The sequence below is a fragment of the Natator depressus genome, chromosome 3 (assembly GCF_965152275.1).
Source record: "Natator depressus isolate rNatDep1 chromosome 3, rNatDep2.hap1, whole genome shotgun sequence".
NCBI lineage: Eukaryota > Metazoa > Chordata > Testudines > Cheloniidae > Natator > Natator depressus.
Window position 1 is genome coordinate 27,182,835 of NC_134236.1, and position 20,618 is coordinate 27,203,452.

The following is a 20,618-nucleotide window of genomic DNA, read 5'->3' on the forward strand; positions in this document are numbered from 1 at the left end:
GAAATGTATTTAGAATTTTTTTCTTTAGCCCTGGAGTGCTGCACTACAGTGTAGTCATAAAATATCTAGGGTGAGAAATAAGAGTTTTAGTCTCAGACTAGCGTGTTCGTTTTTTGGAAAGGGAACTGCTTTCTTGCTGTTTCTAGCATGCTATCAACCAAGCCAGTCTTTGGATGTAGTGCTGACTTTGGAACTAGAAGAAATTGCTTCATCAGATGCTGTCTGAACAGTGAGGTAAGACAAAATTTAAAAGGAGTTGGAAGTGAGGAATCCAAAGTGGGACTAACTGGGTCATGTTAACTGTTTTCTTAAAGCAAAGGTTCAATAACAGTGCATTGCTTCTTCCATGATTATGAAAAGGAAATTGAGATCTGCATATTGTTTCTTCTGCATGATTCTGGTAGCAATGTATTACCATTGTTGGGATGAAATGTTACATTACTGAAGAAATACATGATTTAGTACTGTATAAACTAATTTTGGTTCCGTTTGCATTTTGTTCATTTTTATAATCAAATTGGAAAGTTAAACTCAGTAGTTTAAAAAAAAATAATCTTTGTTTTTACATAAGAGCTGGTATAACTTTCTGAAAAAACTGATGTTCACGTTTTAATATTTTGAATGCAAAATGTTGCTAATTGTAAAGGGCTTGACAGTCTGCTCGTTAGAGGTGTTCTGGAAAGGAAACTTCTGGATAGTTGAATTCCATGAAAAATATACAACCATTTAAAGCCTAATATGGCTTCCTAGATGAAGTGAGATCATATATCATTGGCTGTTAATTTCATTTATAACACTTTGTGAAATAAACAGGGCTGCTTTAAAATCCTAGAAACATTCCACTACAAGGCTATTCCTGTTCTTCCTTGTCATGGAAAAACATCCTTTAAATGTGTAACAGGCAGGTGTCGTGTCACCTTTCATTCCCAAGGTTTATAGGACCATTGGAAAAAACCTCACTCCTCAAATTGGGTATATGAACATTGTATGTGTGCTTAATAAGTCAGAGTCTTGTGTGTGTGGTCTAATATTCCTTTAAATGAAGAAAGGAGGAGGGGGAGAGAGAGAGAGATTAAACTTAAAAAAACAGATGACTATCAGGTGCCAGTCCGAAGATCTATGGATGATAGGGTTTGACAAACATATATGCCATGCTAAAATTGTCATTAATGTAGTTCCTCACTTATCTTATAATATAGTACTTCTGAAAGAGGTAATTGTGTAGATGAAGGTAAAGGGGAAATATTGTGGTCCTAGATTGCTATGGGCTTTGTCTAAATATGGAAGTTTTTCATATTAACTTAGTTTAACACTTTTTCTCTCCTATTATAACCCTTTTTCAGTTTAGCTTCTCTCTCTCTCTCTCTCTCTCTCTCTCTCTCGGGAAGTGGGGTTAAACTAACCTGAAAAGTCTTTTTATACTCTGCCAGAATAAGAGTCTCCATATAGAAAGATTATACTGGTATAATTGGTAAAACTTTCCAGCAAAGACAAGGCCATACAGAGGTCCTCTTTCATCTCTGTCAATGAGACACTCCACTTTTTCAGGAATTTCTGTCAATTTTTCTCTGACAGTGGGAGTTTTTTTCGTTAAGATGGGGCCTGGGTGTTTAAGTCGCTAACGATGCATACGAGGTTTAAGGGGTTATCCATTTAAAAAAAAATAATTATACTACAATGAAGGGGTAAAGTTCAACAGTTTTTGTAGTAGTGCTTATGATGATAATGCTATTTAGAAACACAGAGAACTGTAACTTTTTGGTTCTGTTCCTTAGATTAATGGATGGTGGGTTTTTTGTTTTTTTTTTTTTTTTTTTTTCAATAGATGACTTCTTGGGTTTCTATTTTTAAATATAAATCCAGGACTGAGACCTTGTTTTTCTTTGGAATATTCCTGATTCAGCAATCGGGAGGATTCACAACCATTCAGGGTTTGTCAGTTCTGCAAAGTGAAGTAACTCCAACGTATCTTCACCTAAATGTAAGGGTCAGTACAAATGCATGTACCCTGACTGCTGACCGTCTGTTTCTCGATTAGAGGTATTTCCAAGTATAGACAAGGCCTCACTCTTTCCGCATTGGTATGTAAATAAATACCACACAATTAATAATAAACATTTTCTGTAAGGTCCAGAACTTACCATAAAATTTAATAGATGTTGCAGACTGTGTCAAGCCCTTAGTTTTGACTTTCTAATTTTGCATATGCAGTATAATTATTTTATGATTTTGTTGCATTCACTAGGTTTGCTGGGATGGGTAATCTTCTTAAGGTCCTTACCAGGGAAATTGAAAACTATCCACATTTTTTCCTGGATTTTGAAAGTAAGTTCAAAAAATTACAATACAATGAGAGAATCTTTTCCATGACTTAAAAGCTAGTAGAGAGAACTTTTTAATGATCAAATATAGTGGCAAGTTTCTAGCAGAATCAGAATATCCAAATCTATGTCTAAGATCGTTCATTCACTCAGGATGCCTGTTCTTTCTTTTCTGTTTTTCAGTAACCGCATATGAAAGCTTTTTAAAAGTACTCACTTGCACAGAACTTGATCAGGGGGCAAATTTCTTCCTTGACTTTGAAAGTGAGCAAAACTTCTTGCCTGGCTTGCCGCCTTTATTCCTAATAATTTTTTCCTAATAGTGTGTGGATTTATGCATCATACAATATTTCAAAAGAGATTTGTAAACAAATTCATGTATGCTTCTGTTTAATATTGAATTCTGATAAATACTTGTAAAACATTTTACTGTAAAATGGCTAAAATCTTGTTGGGCAAAGAGGATAAATGTAAGAGTAAAGTCTCGTCCTGACTTGGTTTCAGTACACATCGTATCTATCCTAAAAGTAAACACACACATACTAATGTTTCTGATGAAAGGCTTTGATTGCCTTAAACTTTTTTTAAGGATCATAAAAAAAACCCACAATATTTTATTTTGTTACTTCGTCATATAAAAGGTTTTTTTTTTAAAATAAGTACCAAATATATCAATAACTACAACATAAATTGTTCAGATGGCACTTTTCTTTGCATTGTTCAATACTGAATAAACTGGGTTATTTTTATAACTCCTAAAAATGAAAATGTGGTCTGTATATAGGCTTTATTGCATCTCTTTGTCACACGTCCGTCAGCTTGCAAAATGTAATGTTACATGCTAATTTTCTCACCACATCTGTACCTTGATGCAAGATGATTCATTTTTTACTGGTTAGTTCTCCTGCATATATTCTAGACATTCTCTTGAAAACTGGCTATCACCTTTTTAAACATAGATTGAATCTTAATTCTGCTACTTATGTTAAATGCCTTTTTAAATTATACCAATGCATGTTGGCATGGCTTTTTTTCTTAGAGTATTTAAATATCTTTATTAAACAATGGTTCTGGCAGAAATAATTAATTACAGACTTCTATCAAGTTCTCTTGGAAGAATGACAAGGACAATTTCAGTCTGAGTCCAAATTTGTACTTGTCCTAAAATACTCTGCTTGAAGAATTTGATACCCACCTGTTTTCTAAAGTCATACTTTTAAAAGATTAGATCCACCTTAAAAAAAAATCTAGTCATTTATTTTTAATTCTTAACAGAAAAACAATGACATTATTTACACACTCAGGTCAACATGTTCTTAAATCAGTGCCTGTTCAAGAAACCACTTGAGTATGCTTTCCTGAATTGAGGCTACAGCTTGGAAATAGTGTTGTTTGGACATACAACAATTTCCCCTCCCAGATCTTAATTTACTAAGTTATGAAGAATCATGCTGGTACTACTTGTAGAGTTTAATCTGTTAGTTCCAATAAATAAACAAATAAATAAATAAATAGCGCAAGTAGAAATTTGAGTTTGTAAGCCTTGCATCCTCTCTCTTGTCCAATTAATGTAAATACTTTTTATTGTAAAACTGGGGTGTCAAACCTTTGTCCCAAACCTTTGTAATCCGGTTATCAAACTTTAGAGTATTCTAATTGAGCTCTACACCTGCCTCTATGCTTTTATGGGGGCATCTCACTGCCTTGGGGATGCACTGTTCAATCAGTACCATCATGTCATGGATTGGAAAAAACGGTATTTCTGCCAGAACTGCAGACTTGGCAGAAGACAGGTGGTCTGGCTGTAGGAGGCCTTGAAGGAAAAAATACCTATTTTTAAAATCTTGGCACTGGAATTGGATTTTCCTGAAGTATGTTGCCAACAAGAAATGAAGTGGGGTAATGCAGAGAACACCCACTCCCCAAGGACAGCGACTAGTAATTATTATTATAGGCACATGCATACACTTGTCTGCCACTCCCAACTATGGAGGAGCAAAAGTGCCTACAAATTTAAATTAGTTGACACTGCTGAGTGAAAGGTTAATAATTCTGTGGTTTTGTTATTACTTTTAAAGGTACTACATGATTGAATTGGGTCAAGTCTAAAATGTATAAAATAAATACATCAGAAGATTCCCTTAGCTGCATGCTTGAATGTACTTTACATTGACCCCATTATAGCATAAAAAAGAGGCTCTTAAACTAATGTGCATGCATAAGAATGTACTTGAATTCTTGCTGGACTTGTTTTCTAACTTCCTGTATTCTTAAGGTTTCTAGTTTTAGGTTTAAGTCAATTAAAATGCCACCAAAGCTGACACTTCAGAAGGCTTTTCTAAAATACACACTAACCAATATCCTCCCCCAACTTACTTGTTTTGCATTGTTGAATTTTCTTTGAGGGGGCGAGCATACTGTAAAGTTATTGGGAACTCATCCACCATGCTTCTGGACTTGGGAAGTGGCCCAGTTTATTTTGATACACAGTGAAACAAGATACTGCCCTTCATGGGAACCTCCTCGCTTTAGAGACCACCCTAAAGAATTCCCAAATGTATGCCCTGATCCTGCAAGCACTTTGCTCATATTTAAGTCTGAGTAATGCAGTCAGTTCTATGGGACTACTCATGTAGTGGTAAACACATGCATAAGTGGTGGAAGACTGGGGCTATGTTGAGCACAATTCTGTTCCATGTTCATTAAGAGACCACCTCTGTTCTGCAACCAGTTGTTGTTGGTCCCTTGCATGATTAAGACTGTCTTCACTGTATTTCAATAAGATAATTTTCACTCAAAAAATTAATTTGCCTAAAAAGCAAACAATAGAAACAGGAAAAAATAGAACTGTCTGTGACACACACACACACACACACACACACACACACCCTCTTTTATAGCCTCTGTGCCCCCATCACTCCTCATTATTTATATAGGGGCAAGTTTTCAATTGTATCTTTACATTTTATTAAGATATAATATATATTATAGCTGTTCTTCTCAGAATATAGTTTTACATCTGAAAACAGTTGAGTTCAATCATCTTTCAGCTTTTTATGAAGTTAACACATTTATTTTAGGACTATCTCTCAGAACTCTTTCTACACTTCATTGTGTGAAACACACAGGCTTTGTGTCACAGACCTTCCTGTTTATCACAGGTGCACAATAGCCAAGCGATGTGTCAGGATGGTTTGGAGATAGGGGATGCATACAGTGTATGTGTAGTCTTGGTTTTAGATTTATAGTTCTTAAAGTGAGATTGTTATGTAGCAATTAAACAACAAAAACAATTTTCACCTCGAGTGTTGTCCAACATATCTGGTATGTAACTTTAAAAGTGCTGAGACTTTAATGAATCTGACCATGTTCTACTGCTTTAGAGATTATGATGAGAACCAGTAGGGAAGGGCTAATAAACATTAGATCTTTGTTACTCAGATGTTACTCTAAATGTGTCAACTGAAATCATAAACCCAAACCAGCTCTGTATTCCTCAAGCTTAGGTAATCATCTAAGTCCAGAAAGGTCTTAGTACGCTTAACGTACTGTAATGACATGTCTGATTTACTGCCGTCTTAGTCAATATTAGTTTTGTTTGGGACAACTGCCTTTGATTGTATTGTCCCCAGATTGGAATTTCTGGCATGACAGTGTTTTCCCTGATTCCAAGGCTTTGTATTATCTTGATAGTCTATGGTTTGAGGACCTCCAATAACTGGTAATATTGCCAGATTCCTCAATGCATTTCTCCCTTCCTGCCACCATTATTTCTTACCTGGCTCGAGCCAGTTGCTCTTCATCCACCTGCTGACCTCTCTAGGCACTGGGACATGTTGGTGATGGCACGGCCTGCCTCCTCAGAGAAGGAAATAGACAGCGGATTGCACCAGCATCAGAGGTTCTGGGGTCTTCAATATCTGCATAACAGAGCTTGGAGAAATTGAGTGCATATTCAGCCTTGCAATACTCCCTGTGCTAGTGCCTTGGTGCCCAGGAGTAAAGGCCAATCATGATCCCCTGGGACCTGTTTGATAAGATTGAATGAAACCAGTAGCATGTTGTCCCATTTGCTTCTGCAAGATCTTGTATACATGTCATCGGCACAGTGTGATAAGCAGTACCAAAGGCTTCAAAAAATTGAAGTGGCCTCCCCCCCACCCCCCGCTACTTCTCAGTGGGTTTGGGTAAACAATGAGTACCAGCAGAACTATTTCAGTGCCATATCTAGATATCTGACAGCTGATTTATGATGACTTCAGGGGTGCTGGCAGAGATACCAATGGAGCTTGGGTGTTACCACTGTCTCAATTATCTTGCCAAGAAAAGGAGGCTGAGGGTAATGCAGAAAAGGATACAGGAAATGTATGACAAATCAGGATGCTTTCAAAGTGGTAAGATACATTCATGCTAAAAGCCAAATCCTACCCCATACATTCTATAATGGAGTGCAAATGGCACTCTCCAATGCATTTGGACCCTTGATGTATTAATGCTGTCAAATATTATGGAGGAGTCCATTGTTAAGGTAGTGTTGAGCTTTTCACTTAAAGCACGACTAAATTTGCTGCATTTCACATATTAATTATTGAATTCAGTCTCAAAATTTAACACCACTATTGTTCAGGGGAGAAGTAAATTTTATGGAACGTTTTCTGGATAAAATACTTGCCAGCTTCTCTAGAGAAAACAGATTTTTTTTAAAATCAACCATCTATGAAATTTTAGCCCTAAGTATGTCTGATATTTCTTGTTAACTATAGCTACACAATCACAGTCACTACAAACTGCAGAGTTCACATACGTTCTACACCAGTGTCTTTTCTCAGGCACGGGCCACCACTGAAATTTTAAAATACAAACAAATTAAAGAAAGTTATTCATCATAAGGAGCGTTATTTCCACCAAAAGAAGCAGATGGAACTATCCCACTGTAGGATTACTTCTGTTTTCAGGCACTTTCTTCCTGGCTTTGCTGCTTGGCCTGTCTCCCTGCTTCCTATCTCCACTCCTCCGAATTCACTAGCCTGATCATGGGGATGTAGACTGAGCTGTGGCATGATGAAAGTAGAATGACATACATGCAGTATTACTTGATACGGCTGCTCCCCAGCTGTGCTGCTTAATTTGTCCCCTATCTGCTTTAAAATGATGTGGCATCTTTTGGTTTGGCTGAGTAGTCCTGCCTGTAAACAGACTCAAGCCAACCACCACTCTAGCCTTTCTCTAGCTCCCTGGCCCACCCATTCCGGGCCCCTGGCAAATGTGATCGCTTCCACCAATAGATGTCTGCACCTGACACATCTGCTTGGTTCCAAAAGACTGAAGCCCCTTTCTGGCAAACTACAAGTGGACCCCAAGAAAAAAATTGCCTCCAGAGTTTAGGTGATGGCCTGCGGTGCACACTGTCTTTGTAAATCTCTTCCTTCTCTGCTCACTATTAGATGGGGTAAAAGATCAGATAGAGAAGGAGACTTGCAAATTAATATACCTGAGGAGCAGAGCTTAATAGCTCAGGTCCTGAGGATGCTCTTCCCTCTGTTGAACTTCCCATGGCTTGCTGAGGAGGATCCCAATGTGACACACCTGAGCATGTTAGTTGCACCCTACAAAGGTGGGTGGGAGGGGAGCGCCTCTGGAACATGACTGGAGGTTAAATGATCTTATACTAAACACACTGCCACTCCCAATTATGTTGTTAGAAAACGGGCTGAAGTCCGGGGTGTGTGTGAGAATCAAGTTATGGGTTGAGGACGAATGGTTGAGCTGAGACTGTGTAAGGATGTAGGTGAGCAAGAAGCATGTGGACAGGGAAGAGGGTGTCCTGTGCTAAGTCATCAGTAAATGAAGGGCTCCCTAGAGTATCTACAAAGCAGCACATGGAGAGCTCTTGATATACCAGTGCCTCAGTGCAGACATTCCAAATTCATACTTTATGGATGTAACATGTTGTTACAGGTATTTCTACTAACAAAATATCTTAATCTGGCCCAGGTCTGAGTTCATGTTTTGTATGAGTGCTCTCTAATCGTAGAGTGTGTGCATTGTGAGTGGCTGTTTATAATTGAAAGAGTTTGTGGTATAGCTGTGGAGTTTGTTGTGCAGCAAATTGTGTGTTTGTGTGGTAAGACCTGGGAATTGAGGCTGGTTTGATATGACTATTTGCTTAACTGATGATTTCCTTGATTATTTTTAAGCCGTTGTGTTAAATGGGATGTGCATTTGAACATTAACTCCGTTGGTTAAGATTTTTGTTGATAACCAGAAGTACAAATAGGTTTCAGAAAATATGCACATATATCTAGGTAAATAAGGACAAGTTGGTTACTTATGTTAATTTTCTCAAGGCTGCAAAGATTCCTTTTCTTGTTCAGCATATATTTGACTATACTGTATTTAAATCAAGTCAGTATTGGTTATCTCAGTTCATTCAGTATCAAATACAACGTATAAAATGAGTCAAATTAGCTATCCGTTTTCTTAAACATTTTTTTTACCAGATTCATGGATGAATCTTGGATAAATGTAGAAGAATGATAATCTGCATGTATGCATTTACAGGGTTTTATTCCAGGCACATATCACCTGTGTGCCAGGGCAGCTAGATCTCTACAAAGTGATGCTTCTGGTTAAAAGGGGCAGTGTTTTAGCTCAGTGCATTCCTTCTTTGGGTTCTGTTTTCCTACAATTATTAAAATGAAGTCCAACTGAGGCAAAAAATGTTGTTTCAGCCATTGCACAGAATAACTGCTCTTCAATAGCTTCCTTGGGTGTGAAGTTAATGTGCAGACAAACATACAGCACTGTGATTTGGGAAAGCAGTCTGGAGAATGTTACCTTCTTTTTAAAAAAAAGTAACAATTTGGGCACAGCAAATTCTGTTTACTGCATTTTGTAACTTAACAGGACACTGTACTCTCAAAGTGTTATCTCTGCATCAACTCAGAAATATATATCTTTGTAAATTATCTTGCAATTCTTCACTAGCCCTCGGGATATATCAGCTGAAAAGTGGGGGGTATGTGAGATGACATATCACTTCATGTCATGGATACAAAATGTCATACTGGATTGCAATCCCTAATGCTTTCTTTGGGAAACCAATCTTTTTGAGGTAGTTGAGGTAGTGCAGCTCATCCCTACAGCCAGCTATCTTCTCCCAGCAAAGTAGCATGTTACATGTTTGTTAAATGCTGATTCTCCATAGCTGCTGTTTCTGGGTTGACCAGTAATTCTATAATTTGATACAGATGAATAGCAGGACATCTTCACTTTAGGATTTGAAAAATCCTACTATGTAATTTTCAATTAACAATACATAAGACTCCAGTCTACTTCCAGCTGCTCTTTCTTTTCATCAGTTGAAGGATCTCACTATTGTCTCAAACATCTATCACCAGCCTGCTCTTTTCATCTTTTTGTCCTTAGTGTTTCGAACTCTTTTGACATAAAATTCTTGACTTTCTTACTAGGGCTATTTGGGGAAAAAAATGAGCTGGGGATTCTTGAATATTTGTGTGAAAATTCTCTCTCTCTCTCTCTCACACCCCCTTTTAATTCAAAATTTGTAAAATTTTGACTAGCTCTACTGTTGGCTGAAAAATAGGTGAGAAGGATAGAAATCATCTCAACTTTTTCTTTATCCAAATTTTGAAATTTCATCAATTTCAAAAATGTTGACCAGCTCCATTTTCTTACATTTCATCTGTGGTGCTTAGGGATTTCAGGTACAGAAAAATCCTTTACCACTCTAATTTTTTTTCATGTAACCAACTATGTGATCAGTTTAATTTTTCTTGACAAGGAAGTATACTTCTAAACTGGAGCTGGAAGTAGGAGCTAAGGAGGTAATACTTCTCTGTAATATTGTCTTGCAAGCAAAGGGAGTTCTGCATACACAGGAGTAGTTTTCCTGAGTTGGGCAGGTACTGTGGTGATCAGTGCCATAAGAACCTAGACAAATTTTTTTAAAAAAACTAGACAGGCAAAAATTAAAGCTGTGAATCACAGCACATATCTCAATATAATAGCTGAGTAGATTCAGCAGCTTCCATCATCATCTTTCACTCCAGACTTGAAACCAAATAGCAGTGCCCAAGACAGTCTCTCCAGCAAATGATATTCAATTCAGGAAGCAAGTCTTATCTCCTGAGAGTGGGGGGAAAAAAGTAATTTCAAAAGCCCTTCTGTAAGAGTAGGATGCAGACCAAATAAACATAAGCCATATCACTTTGATAAAGGACTACCAGTATAATCTTTCTTTACTTCCAGCAATAAAACAAATGAGCATTCTTCTTGAAGCATGAGGCATTGGTAATGTGGGCATTCTCATTCAAACAGATTTGGACTTGAATTGATTAGACACCTCCTATACTTCTTCCCCTTACCCCATCAAATTTTGAGTTAATAGGTAAATGATACAGAACCAGAATCTTAACTCCCAATTGGTCATGTGAATCTTAGGTATCACAACTAATGAAAACTTTTATTATCACTTATGGTGAATTTCATGATGTGCATTTTGTTAATTCAAGGGGCACTGTACTGTTTGGGTCTGACCATGTTTAAATTAATGGCTAATAGACTGAATCCTGAGCACCTGAGGCTATTCTCAGCAGGCTCTGAATTTTCTCTCTCATAAAGGATTTACTGCCAGAGTTTATTGCTGCCCATGGAGGCCCTTCTTCAGGGGGTACAAAGAAAGCTGAACAAAATATCTTTCTGGGAATTTTTTGGGAATACTTTGGAGTTTTCTTAAAGCAACAAAAACAGTCAATTTTGAACTTTGAAGGAGTTCTGTTTTATAGCAGCTTCACAAGTTATTTTGGAAGTTTTTTCTTGAGCAGGTCTTCTCTTCTCTCCCCCTGCCCTTAAAATACTTTTCAGTTTCTAAAAGCAGGGGCTCTTCCAAAACGTTCAGTTCCAAATGGTAAGTTAAAGAGTGCCCTACAGAACTTGACATTCCATTTTTGAACTATTAGCCAATATTTGTTCTGATTTCTATTCACGTGACTTTCAAAAATTATGATTAACTTTGGAACAACAGAGGAGAGAATTTGGGACTGTTAGTACAAATAACCATTTTATTCCCAAGAGATGCTAAACCTAAGATCAACACTTTCGAAGTAGATGGTCTTAGGTCTGTATTTAGGCACCTAAGTAAGCAGCCTTTTTCTTCTTCTTCTTCTTCCAGGCCAATTATAGTTGTGGGTGTTTAGCATCTTTGAAAATCAAGCTGGCTGACTAGCTGCCTAAATGGGAATTTATGTGCCTAATTTGAGACACAAGGGTCTGAAAATGTTGACCTTCCTGAACTCCTTTCTTTTCTTTTTTTTTATTTTATTTTAAACACCCCGACTGGTATGCTATCATCCAAGACACTTTTTATTCATATCCCAGTGATTTCCGAGCAAAAAAACAGTGGAGCTTCAGTTCAATTCAGTTAGAAAAGTTATTGGGTCTCAGTTAGATTGTCAGCTAATGACTATTTCTGCAAATTGTAATAAAGCTTCCAAGGATCCCCTCTTCGGGCTAGCTAGCAACTTGACTGTGGTCAGATATTGTCAGCGCCATTGCTCAAAGCATTTGCAACTTCTGGATGGAGAATCAAGTTTCCTGTTAATACATGAATAGAGGCATCAATCATTAGACGAAGTAGTCGATATCTGTAGTACATTATGTTCTAAGAACTTAAGACAGTTGGAACTTACGCTCCTCCTATTCCCCTCAGATCTGCAGAGTGAAGGCCTGAGAGCATGCGGATGCTGAATGGGTTTGACCAGGCCCTTTGCTTAGGCATCCACTTTTGCAGCTTCACACTGGGGAATGCAGTTCTCCCATGAATCCCAGGTTCTGTTCCTTTGCAAATGCATTGCATCCAGGAAGTAATGTGTGTTGTGAGGTTGACACTCCCTTAATGGCCTATTGGGTACTTCTGCTCAAAGAAAGTACCAGGGCTATTTAAAGTTCAAGAAGTTGGCATGCGGGTGTTGTGAACTTCCTAGACTCTGAAAAAACAGACATGCAAGTTCCTTTAACATACATAAAAGTGCTTTTAAGTAGCAATAATTTCTTCCTTACGTGTTCCTTCACCCTTCAAAAAAAAAAAAACCTCCACAAAAGGTGCATTCGTCCTTGAAAGACCAACAAGTTTAGAAGGGAAAGCTGCGTTTGGAGTTGGAACCAGAAAAAGTGAAACCACTGCCTCTTACTTTTTTGTAAACACCTCAATGAAATGCCTTTGCTGAAAACATCCAAAATAAATTCACCTTGCACATGATCATACTCATGAAATTTCTGGTGACTTGGTTTCATTTTGACTAATTTAGAAGGTAGGAAACTCAAAATCGAGTTTATAAGGAAAGCTGGTTTAAATCTTAACCATAGAGAGGTTAACATCTCTACCCTAATACTTTTTTTGGGAAAAAAATCATTGCATTTAATGGTGTTTGGAGTCCTTTTAAGTATAGTATTTGCTGTAACAAGTAATGCTGGGAGAGAGGGGTATTCAAGCTCATAAAATACCTTTTGTATAATTGCTTTTGATAAATGAGGGTGGGGACTCAATGTTACTGTGACGTTAAACTTAAAGACATGACTACAGCATACATACAGTATCTTTCATTCTATGCTGTTTTCTGTATTATTAGTGCTGGGTGATGAGCTATGCATTACAGCTGTGCAGTAATGGGCAGTGTTGACAAGATGGTCTCAAAGCAATGCCTTCAAGGCATCATGTTTTCTTAATGTTCAGGTCAGTCAAAGCCAGACAGATGTGATGCTTTTGGCAGATATGATGCCTCACCCAGTGACATGCCAAGATTGGTCTGCTTCAAGAGGAGACATTTTAACTTGCATTTGGCTTCATTTTCAACTCCCTGAAGAGGCCACCCAAGACCTTGCATTACCCCAGCCTCATTAACTTCAGTGCCTTTGCTCCACATCACAAATTCTTTGGGACAGCAGGAGATATTGATTGGCTTTATATTGTCCTCATGTCCTATAATTTTAGTGATATCCCAGGTATTTGCACCAGCTTCACCACAGAGACAGTCCTTTGTATATTTGACTGATAAGCAAGGTGCTGCCTGACAGTGGCTTTTGCACAGCTAATGTTGATGCATACTTGCTACACTTCCAGCAATTGCATGGTCTGAAACATCATTTGAATCAGGGATGTTAGACTCTGAGGAAACTGAAGGCAAGTTGGTTTTTTTCCCCTCTATAAAGGAGGAGGAGGAGACAATGATTTCTTCCCCAGAACATCTGACTCCAGTGTTAGTAGGAAAATGGCCTGGATTGTCCCTTCTGCTTCAGAGCCATTAGGACCCCATGGCAGGCATTTTGAGGAGTACCTCAAGAGGCTGCTCTTACAGATAGCGTAAATGATTGCCACTGTCCTGTTCATGACTAGTTTGGTTGAATAACAACATCCTTGCATCTCCCTGTCTATCTCTAATGGGGCTGATGAAGTATTTTTTTCTCAAGGGGTTACAATAGTTATGCTTTCCACCTTCCCCATGACAATTTGCTGGTGGAGGCTGTAAAAGGCAAAGCCAATCTGGCCACTTTGGAGGCTTTGATACAGGATTTACCAGTTGGTAGTGCTGGCAATTCATATTAGGCAAGCATCACTTGAAGCTGGTGATGTCTATTTTATTTTCTCCAAGAGAGATGCAGTAAACTTTCAGTGATAACCAGTGAGCATATAGGCAACGAGACTTCACCAGCATCACTTGAAACATCAGCACCTGATGTGTCACTGAAGGCAGTTGTATCTAGCATGGGTGCTTGTTGGCTCTCTTGGCTGTGTTCAGACTTTTACAATAGAACTCAGAGTTATGAACATCTTGAGAATGGAGGTGGTTCGTAACTCTGAAATGCTTGTAACTCTGAACAAAATATTATGGTTCTTTCAAAAGTTTACAACTGAACATTGACTTAATACAGTTTTAATTAATTAAAGTCTTGTATTAATTTAGGAAAATAGAAGTGAATTATCTGGGCTGTCACAGTTGTCCTAACTAGAGGGAATTTGATGGATGGGGCTGTCTCCTGCTGCCAGGGACTGACAGGTCTGGTTCTACTCTCAAGCTGCAAGGAGGCTGAAGTAGCCATTGTAATGGATTTTTGGAACTTATTACTCAAAGAAAGGAAACTTTCAGCTAAGCACAGTTAGGTTGTCCTAGTTTCTAATTTATTTACTTCTGAAAAATGCCTCTAACTTTTTTCTATGCAATGTTGTTGTAGCCATGTGAGTCCCAGCATGGTAGAGAGACCAGTTGGATGAGGGTATATCTCTTATTGGACCAACTTCTGTTGGTGAGAGAGATAAGTTCTCGAGCTTACACATGAAGAGCTATTGTTCAGGTGTAAGCTTGAAAGCTTGTCTCTCTCACCAACAGAAGTTGGTCCAAGAACAGAGAGTACCTCACCCACCTTCTCTCTCAATATTTTGAACATTTGAGTGTATTGACTTGAAGGGTGGGGGGGGGAATTGAGCAAAGCCACTGGTTCTGATCTAAAGCCCACCAAAATCAATGGGAATTGACTTGGATCAGCTTTTGATCAGAGCCTGATTCTGATCTTCCTTTCTTTGATGTAAAGGAATAACTTCTTTGAAGTTAGTGGAGTCATACCAGAATAAAATCAGAATCAATTATGACTGATCCAATTGGAGTTAACTCCATAAATGGAACTGAATTATGTTGACATTCATATTTCATTTCTAATGACATTGTGTATTTGCTCTTTATGTTTCTTAGATGCACAGCCTACAGATGGAGAAAGGGAGGTATGGAATCAGATCAATGCAGTTTTACAGGATTCTGAAAGCTTGCTTGCAGACCTTCAGGCTTACAAAGGAGCTGGACAAGAAATAAGAGATGTATGATAATATAGCAATGACATTTCTCTTGAAGAAACATCAAGTAATAGCCTGCAGTATTTATTTCTACTTTGCATGCCAGATAGTTCACAAAAGTTATTTATATTAAAAGTACTCAGTAAAACTGTACTTATAAAATACATTAGATATTTAGAATTTACATTAACTCTTTCAGTGATAAAAGAAAAGGAGTACTTGTGGCACCTTAGAGACTAACCAATTTATTTGAGCATAAGCTTTCGTGAGCTACAGCTCACTCAATGATAGGTACAGTACGGTCAGTGGTGTTTCATTTAAACATCTTAATGTTAATACAATTAAATACTGTACTTTGCTTCTGAGAATTTTTTTCCCCCATAAAGGTACATAAAATTGAATGTCCATATTTAGAAAAAAATTCAATATCATTAAGGCACTGTAAAATTAGGAAAAATGCAAAATAGTTTCTGTTCTATGTAAGACTGTCAAATGACACCATAAAAATACATCACAATTATAATTCTACAGATGATCGTCTAAGGAAAAGCTTCTGAAATGCTCCAATTATCTGCTAGCATTCAGAATTGTATCTATCTACTTTAGCTCTCACTTGACCTGGGGTATTTTCCAAGTTAGGAGTGAAGGTCTCTGATACAAGATCTTCATGATTATCATTAGTGAGAGCAGTTGGTTACCTAACAGCCAAAACCTAGTTCTAAAGTAGTGACAGAACTCCAATTGACTGTGAAGGGCCCAAGCTTTAACCCTGTAAACCCTTTTCAGTGTGAGTGTAGTACAAATGGCCTTCGTTAATGTTTCTGCTATGGATAATTTGACCTAAAAAGAAAAGGAGTACTTGTGGCATCTTAAAGACTAACAAATTTATTTGAGCATAAGCTTTCGTGAGCTACAGCTCACTTCATTGGATGCATGCAGCAGAAAATACAGTGGCGAGATTTTATATACACAGAAAACATGAAACAATGGGTGTTACCATACACACTGTAATAAGAGTCATCAGGTAAGGTGAGCTATTAGCAGCAGGAGAGAGGTGGGGGGCGGGCGGGCGGGGAACCTTTTGTAGTGATAATCAAGGTGGGCCATTTCCAGCAGTTGACAAGAACGTGTGAGGAACCATGTGTGTGGGGTGGAGGGGGGGAATAAACATGGGGAAATAGTTTTACTTTGTGTAATGACACATCCACTCCCAGTCTTTATTCAAGCCTAAGTTAATGGTGTCCAGTTTACAAATTAATTCCAATTCAGCAGTCTCTCATTGGAGTCTGTTTTTGAAGTTTTTTTGTTGAAGAATTGACACTTTTAGGTCTGTAATCGAATGACCAAAGAGATTGAAGTGTTCTCCAACTGGTTTTTGAATGTTATAAGTCTTGACATCTGATTTGTGTCCATTTATTCTTTTACATAGAGACTGTCCACTTTGACCAATGTCCATGGCAGAGGGGCATTGCTGGCACATGATGGCATATCACATTGGTAGATGTGCAGGTGAACGAGCCTCTGATAGTGTGGCTGTTGTGATTAGGCCCTATGATGGTGTCCCCTGAATAGATATGTGGACAGAGTTGGCAACGGGCTTTGTTGCAACGATAGGTTCCTGGGTTAATGTTTTTGTTGTGTGGTGTGTGGTTGCTGGTGAGTATTTGCTTCAGGTTGGGGGGCTTTCTGTAAGCAAGGACTGGCCTGTGTCCCAAGATCTGTGAGAGTGATGGGCTGTCCTTCAGGATAGGTTGTAGATCCTTGATGATGCTTCTGAAGCATGCTCCTGTATGTGGGTGCTGCATTTTGAATGAATAGTTTTAAAATAGTTTCCAGGACTTCATTAAATGATACTGTTTCTACCACAGCTGAAACAGATGCCTTGATATTTTCGTTTTGCTATTTTTTAAAAAGCCCTTGACCTTGTATTTTTGGCTCTTTTTTTTTTTTTTTTCTTTCATACAACAGCTTTTGTCTTACAGTTGTTCTAGATCTCTTTCAAGAAATATTTTAAAAACTACCATACTGGAAATCTTCCTATATTTATACATCCATAAAAGCCTGGTTCTTTATTCCAGTGTCATACGTATATTTACAGTAATATTGTCATTGCAGGCAATACAAAACCCAAATGATATCCAACTTCAAGAAAAAGCTTGGAATTCAGTGTGTCCTCTGGTTCTGAGGTTGAAGCAGTTTTATGAGTTTTCACTCAGACTAGGTGAGTGCCTCATATATTTCTTTTAACCGATATTATTTTCATATACAGATATGCAAAGCTTCTCTTTTTCTGAAAGCTTAGAGCAGTGGTTCCCAAACTTGTTCCGCCGCTTGTGCAGGGAAAGACCCTGGCGGGCCGGGCCCGTTTGTTTACCTGCCGCGTCCACAGGTTCAGCCGATCGTGGCTCCCAGTGGCTGCTGTTCGCTGCTCCAGGCCAATGGGAGCCGCTGGAAGCAGCGGCCAGTACGTCCCTCGGCCCGCGCCGCTTTCAGCAGCTCCCATTGGCCTGGAGCAGCAAACCGCAGCCACTGGGAGCCGCGATCAGCCGAACCTGCGGACACGGCAGGTAAACAAACTGGCCCGTCAGGGGCTTTCCCCGCACAAGCGGCGGAACAAGTTTGAGAACCACTGGCTTAGAGAGTTGTACCATTAATTCGACTATAGTGCCTAGATTTCTATCTTCTGTGAAGCCTGTAGGTTCTGTTTTCACAGATCTGAACATAAATATATCCAGATGTAATTTTTGGAATTTATTAAAAGCAGCATGAAGCCATATGCGTTAACATTTAGGGTTCTAGCCAGCCCTTGATTATGTTTTCACTATCAGTACTGGTCAATTTCCTGAGCTAAGAGAGAGAGCATCTAGAAAGAGCTGGGAAAGAGGGTCTGGGTTAGGACTCCTGAGTGGAATGGGGAACAAGTACAGACAACCTTCAGATCCACTAGGCTGAGTTTTCCCCTCCCAGACCCTTTGTAGGAGATTATCCCTGCATCCTGTATTGCCAGGTCCCTCACTTTGCACTCGTAATCCTCATGTTGGATCCCAGTGGCATCGGTGACGAAGGTTGGATTCTTTTTGGCAGAGTTCCAGAAGCATCTTCATATTGAAGGGTGGGGGTGACCATTAGGGGAAGTAATGTGGATGAAAAGTCTGAGGGACTGGATGCAATAGATCTTTCTTTAGCATTTGTGTATGGGAAGGACTGTCAAAAAATTAGGGATGTGGAAGGTCTCTTTTGAGAGAGGAGAGAGAGAAGACCAAGATGATGTGAAGAACTGGGAGTGATGGCAGAGAGTGAGGAGCCAGTTGGTGGTGGTGGTTGTTGTTTTTGACCCCCATCCCTCATTTTAGAATCCTAAGGACAATTACTAATTATGTCCTTAGGGCTCCGCAGTTTACAGAGGGCCTTTCTTCTTGAAAAATTCTTATTTAGAAATCAAGTTTGTTACAAAAATAGTTATACATATGGCATAAAGCATCAAGATACAAATTGACATTGTGTCAAAAATGCAAAAGCCATGACTTACTACACATTGTGGTTTTTATCTTCCTTAGAGAAAACACTACAGAGCTTATTAGAATCATTGACCTGTCCACCCTATACTCCAACTCAACACCTGGAACGAGAACAGGCTCTAGCCAAGGAGTTTGCAGAAATCTTACATTTTACTCTCCGCTTTGATGAACTTAAGGTTAAAAATATTTTTTTAAATATACACTGAAACATTTCCTTGCATTTTGAAGTGTGTTATATACTGATTCTTTTTATCCATTAAGATGAGAAACCCAGCCATTCAAAATGACTTCAGTTACTACAGACGGACAATAAATCGCAACAGAATAAACAATATGCATGTAAGTAAATAGAACTTGGACTTTTTGTTTTCACTCTGGAGTTTATGGATGTGCATTCCCACCACTGGTGGTAACGTTTTTTGCAGTGGTTTACAAGCTGCCTACATTAAAGGCCATATTGTCAACTCCTTACATTGGTGAGCAGTTAATCAGACAAGTTGTACCATTGACTGTAATGAGACTACTCACGTAAATAATGGCTCACTGGTGTGAGTATGCAATTTATCTGTTTCTCCCTGCTGGTAACATTTTTGAAAGGAGTGTCATTTATTAACTATTTTTTCTTCATATTTTCATCAGATAGACATTGAGAATGAAGTAAATAATGAAATGGCCAACAGAATGTCTCTATTTTATGCAGAAGCCACACCAATGCTCAAAACACTCAGCAATGCCACAACACACTTTGTATCAGAAGTAAGTGATAAGATTTTTTGCATTATTTTCTAACATTTAGTTGTACAATTTGGTTTAATGATCATGGTTGTGTTTAATTTTTCTAGAACAAAACCCTACCGATTGAGAATACAACAGACTGTTTAAGTACTATGGCCAGTGTATGTAAAGTAATGTTGGAAACACCGTAAGTTTATTTATCAGTTCAATATTTTTGGGGGAGGGTTCTGTTTAAGTAGCTATCTAGCATGTGAGCAGTTTTTGCAAACTAAGTCTAGTATGTATGCCTTAAATTAAAATATCTTTCTAATATCTTAGATTTTTATAGAGCAACCAGCCTGGTAGTTGCTCTATAAAAATTTAAGATAGATATTTTAATTTAAAGCATATATACGAGACTTATGAGTAGACAAAGAACTAATATAAGCAAGTCATGCCTCCTGTCTTGACTAGTATGAATATTTTTCATTAATAAATTAACAGTTTTGCCCAGGGAGGTTCACAGCATAAGGCTCTGATTCAGCAGAGTGTTAGAATTGGTACGTAGACTTCAGTGGGACTACTTGCATCCATAAAGTTATGTGCATACTCCTGTGTTTTGCTGGATTGGAGGTCTAATTTCTTAGAAGATTCCCAAACAATTGTATATGAGGTAATCTTCGTGTAGTTGATATCACACAACCAGATACTTCAGTCTGAGCTATGACATTTTTATAGACAAACTGGTGGAAACAAAGATAGTCTTTTTGGGTGGTGGTTAGGGTTTTTGTTTGTTTCTGAAAATACTGGAGGGTCTAGAGAAGTATATATTCTATTTCTTGATCAGGGAACTTGTTTGTTTAAATTGAATCTCCATTTTGCTGTAAATCAGCCAATGGAGAGAGTTTTCACTCAGTTGTGATGTTTGGTCAAATCTACCTTCATTGCAACAGTTTTTATATAAAATTTATCTAAATAGATAGAAGATAAATAGAACAACAACAAAAAAAGACATCTTGAAATGCTCCTCTGCTTTGATGCCTACAAAAACAGCTGTGATATGACCATGGCTTACCAAATTGATCCTAGTCATTTGTTACTCTGTGCTCCCTCCCCAATTTGTTTGTATCCATTTCCTATTCAGATTAAGGAAACTCTTGGAAGTAGAGACCATCTTCTCATTATATGCTTGTACAGTGCCTA

At 38.2% G+C, this 20,618-nt stretch overlaps 1 protein-coding gene across 12 annotated transcripts in view; it reads left to right on the top strand.

Moving 5' to 3' along the window:
- Positions 1–20,618, top strand: part of CYRIA (CYFIP related Rac1 interactor A) — a 75,719-nt gene that overhangs the window by 46,526 nt on the left and 8,575 nt on the right. For 6 of the 12 annotated variants that reach the window (XM_074947580.1, XM_074947584.1, XM_074947585.1 and 3 more), the window contains 8 exons: positions 2,246–2,325; positions 2,505–2,585; positions 15,086–15,207; positions 17,299–17,404; positions 18,741–18,877; positions 18,963–19,040; positions 19,341–19,457; positions 19,544–19,623. In XM_074947580.1, the coding sequence (XP_074803681.1) occupies positions 2,256–2,325; positions 2,505–2,585; positions 15,086–15,207; positions 17,299–17,404; positions 18,741–18,877; positions 18,963–19,040; positions 19,341–19,457; positions 19,544–19,623 (791 nt within the window). In that variant the 5' untranslated portion in view covers positions 2,246–2,255. Of the gene's footprint in view, positions 1–172; positions 235–2,245; positions 2,326–2,504; positions 2,586–15,085; positions 15,251–17,298; positions 17,405–18,740; positions 18,878–18,962; positions 19,041–19,340; positions 19,458–19,543; positions 19,624–20,618 lie in introns of those variants that run through there. The other 6 variants (XM_074947587.1, XM_074947588.1, XM_074947591.1 and 3 more) reach the window with 4 other exon arrangements.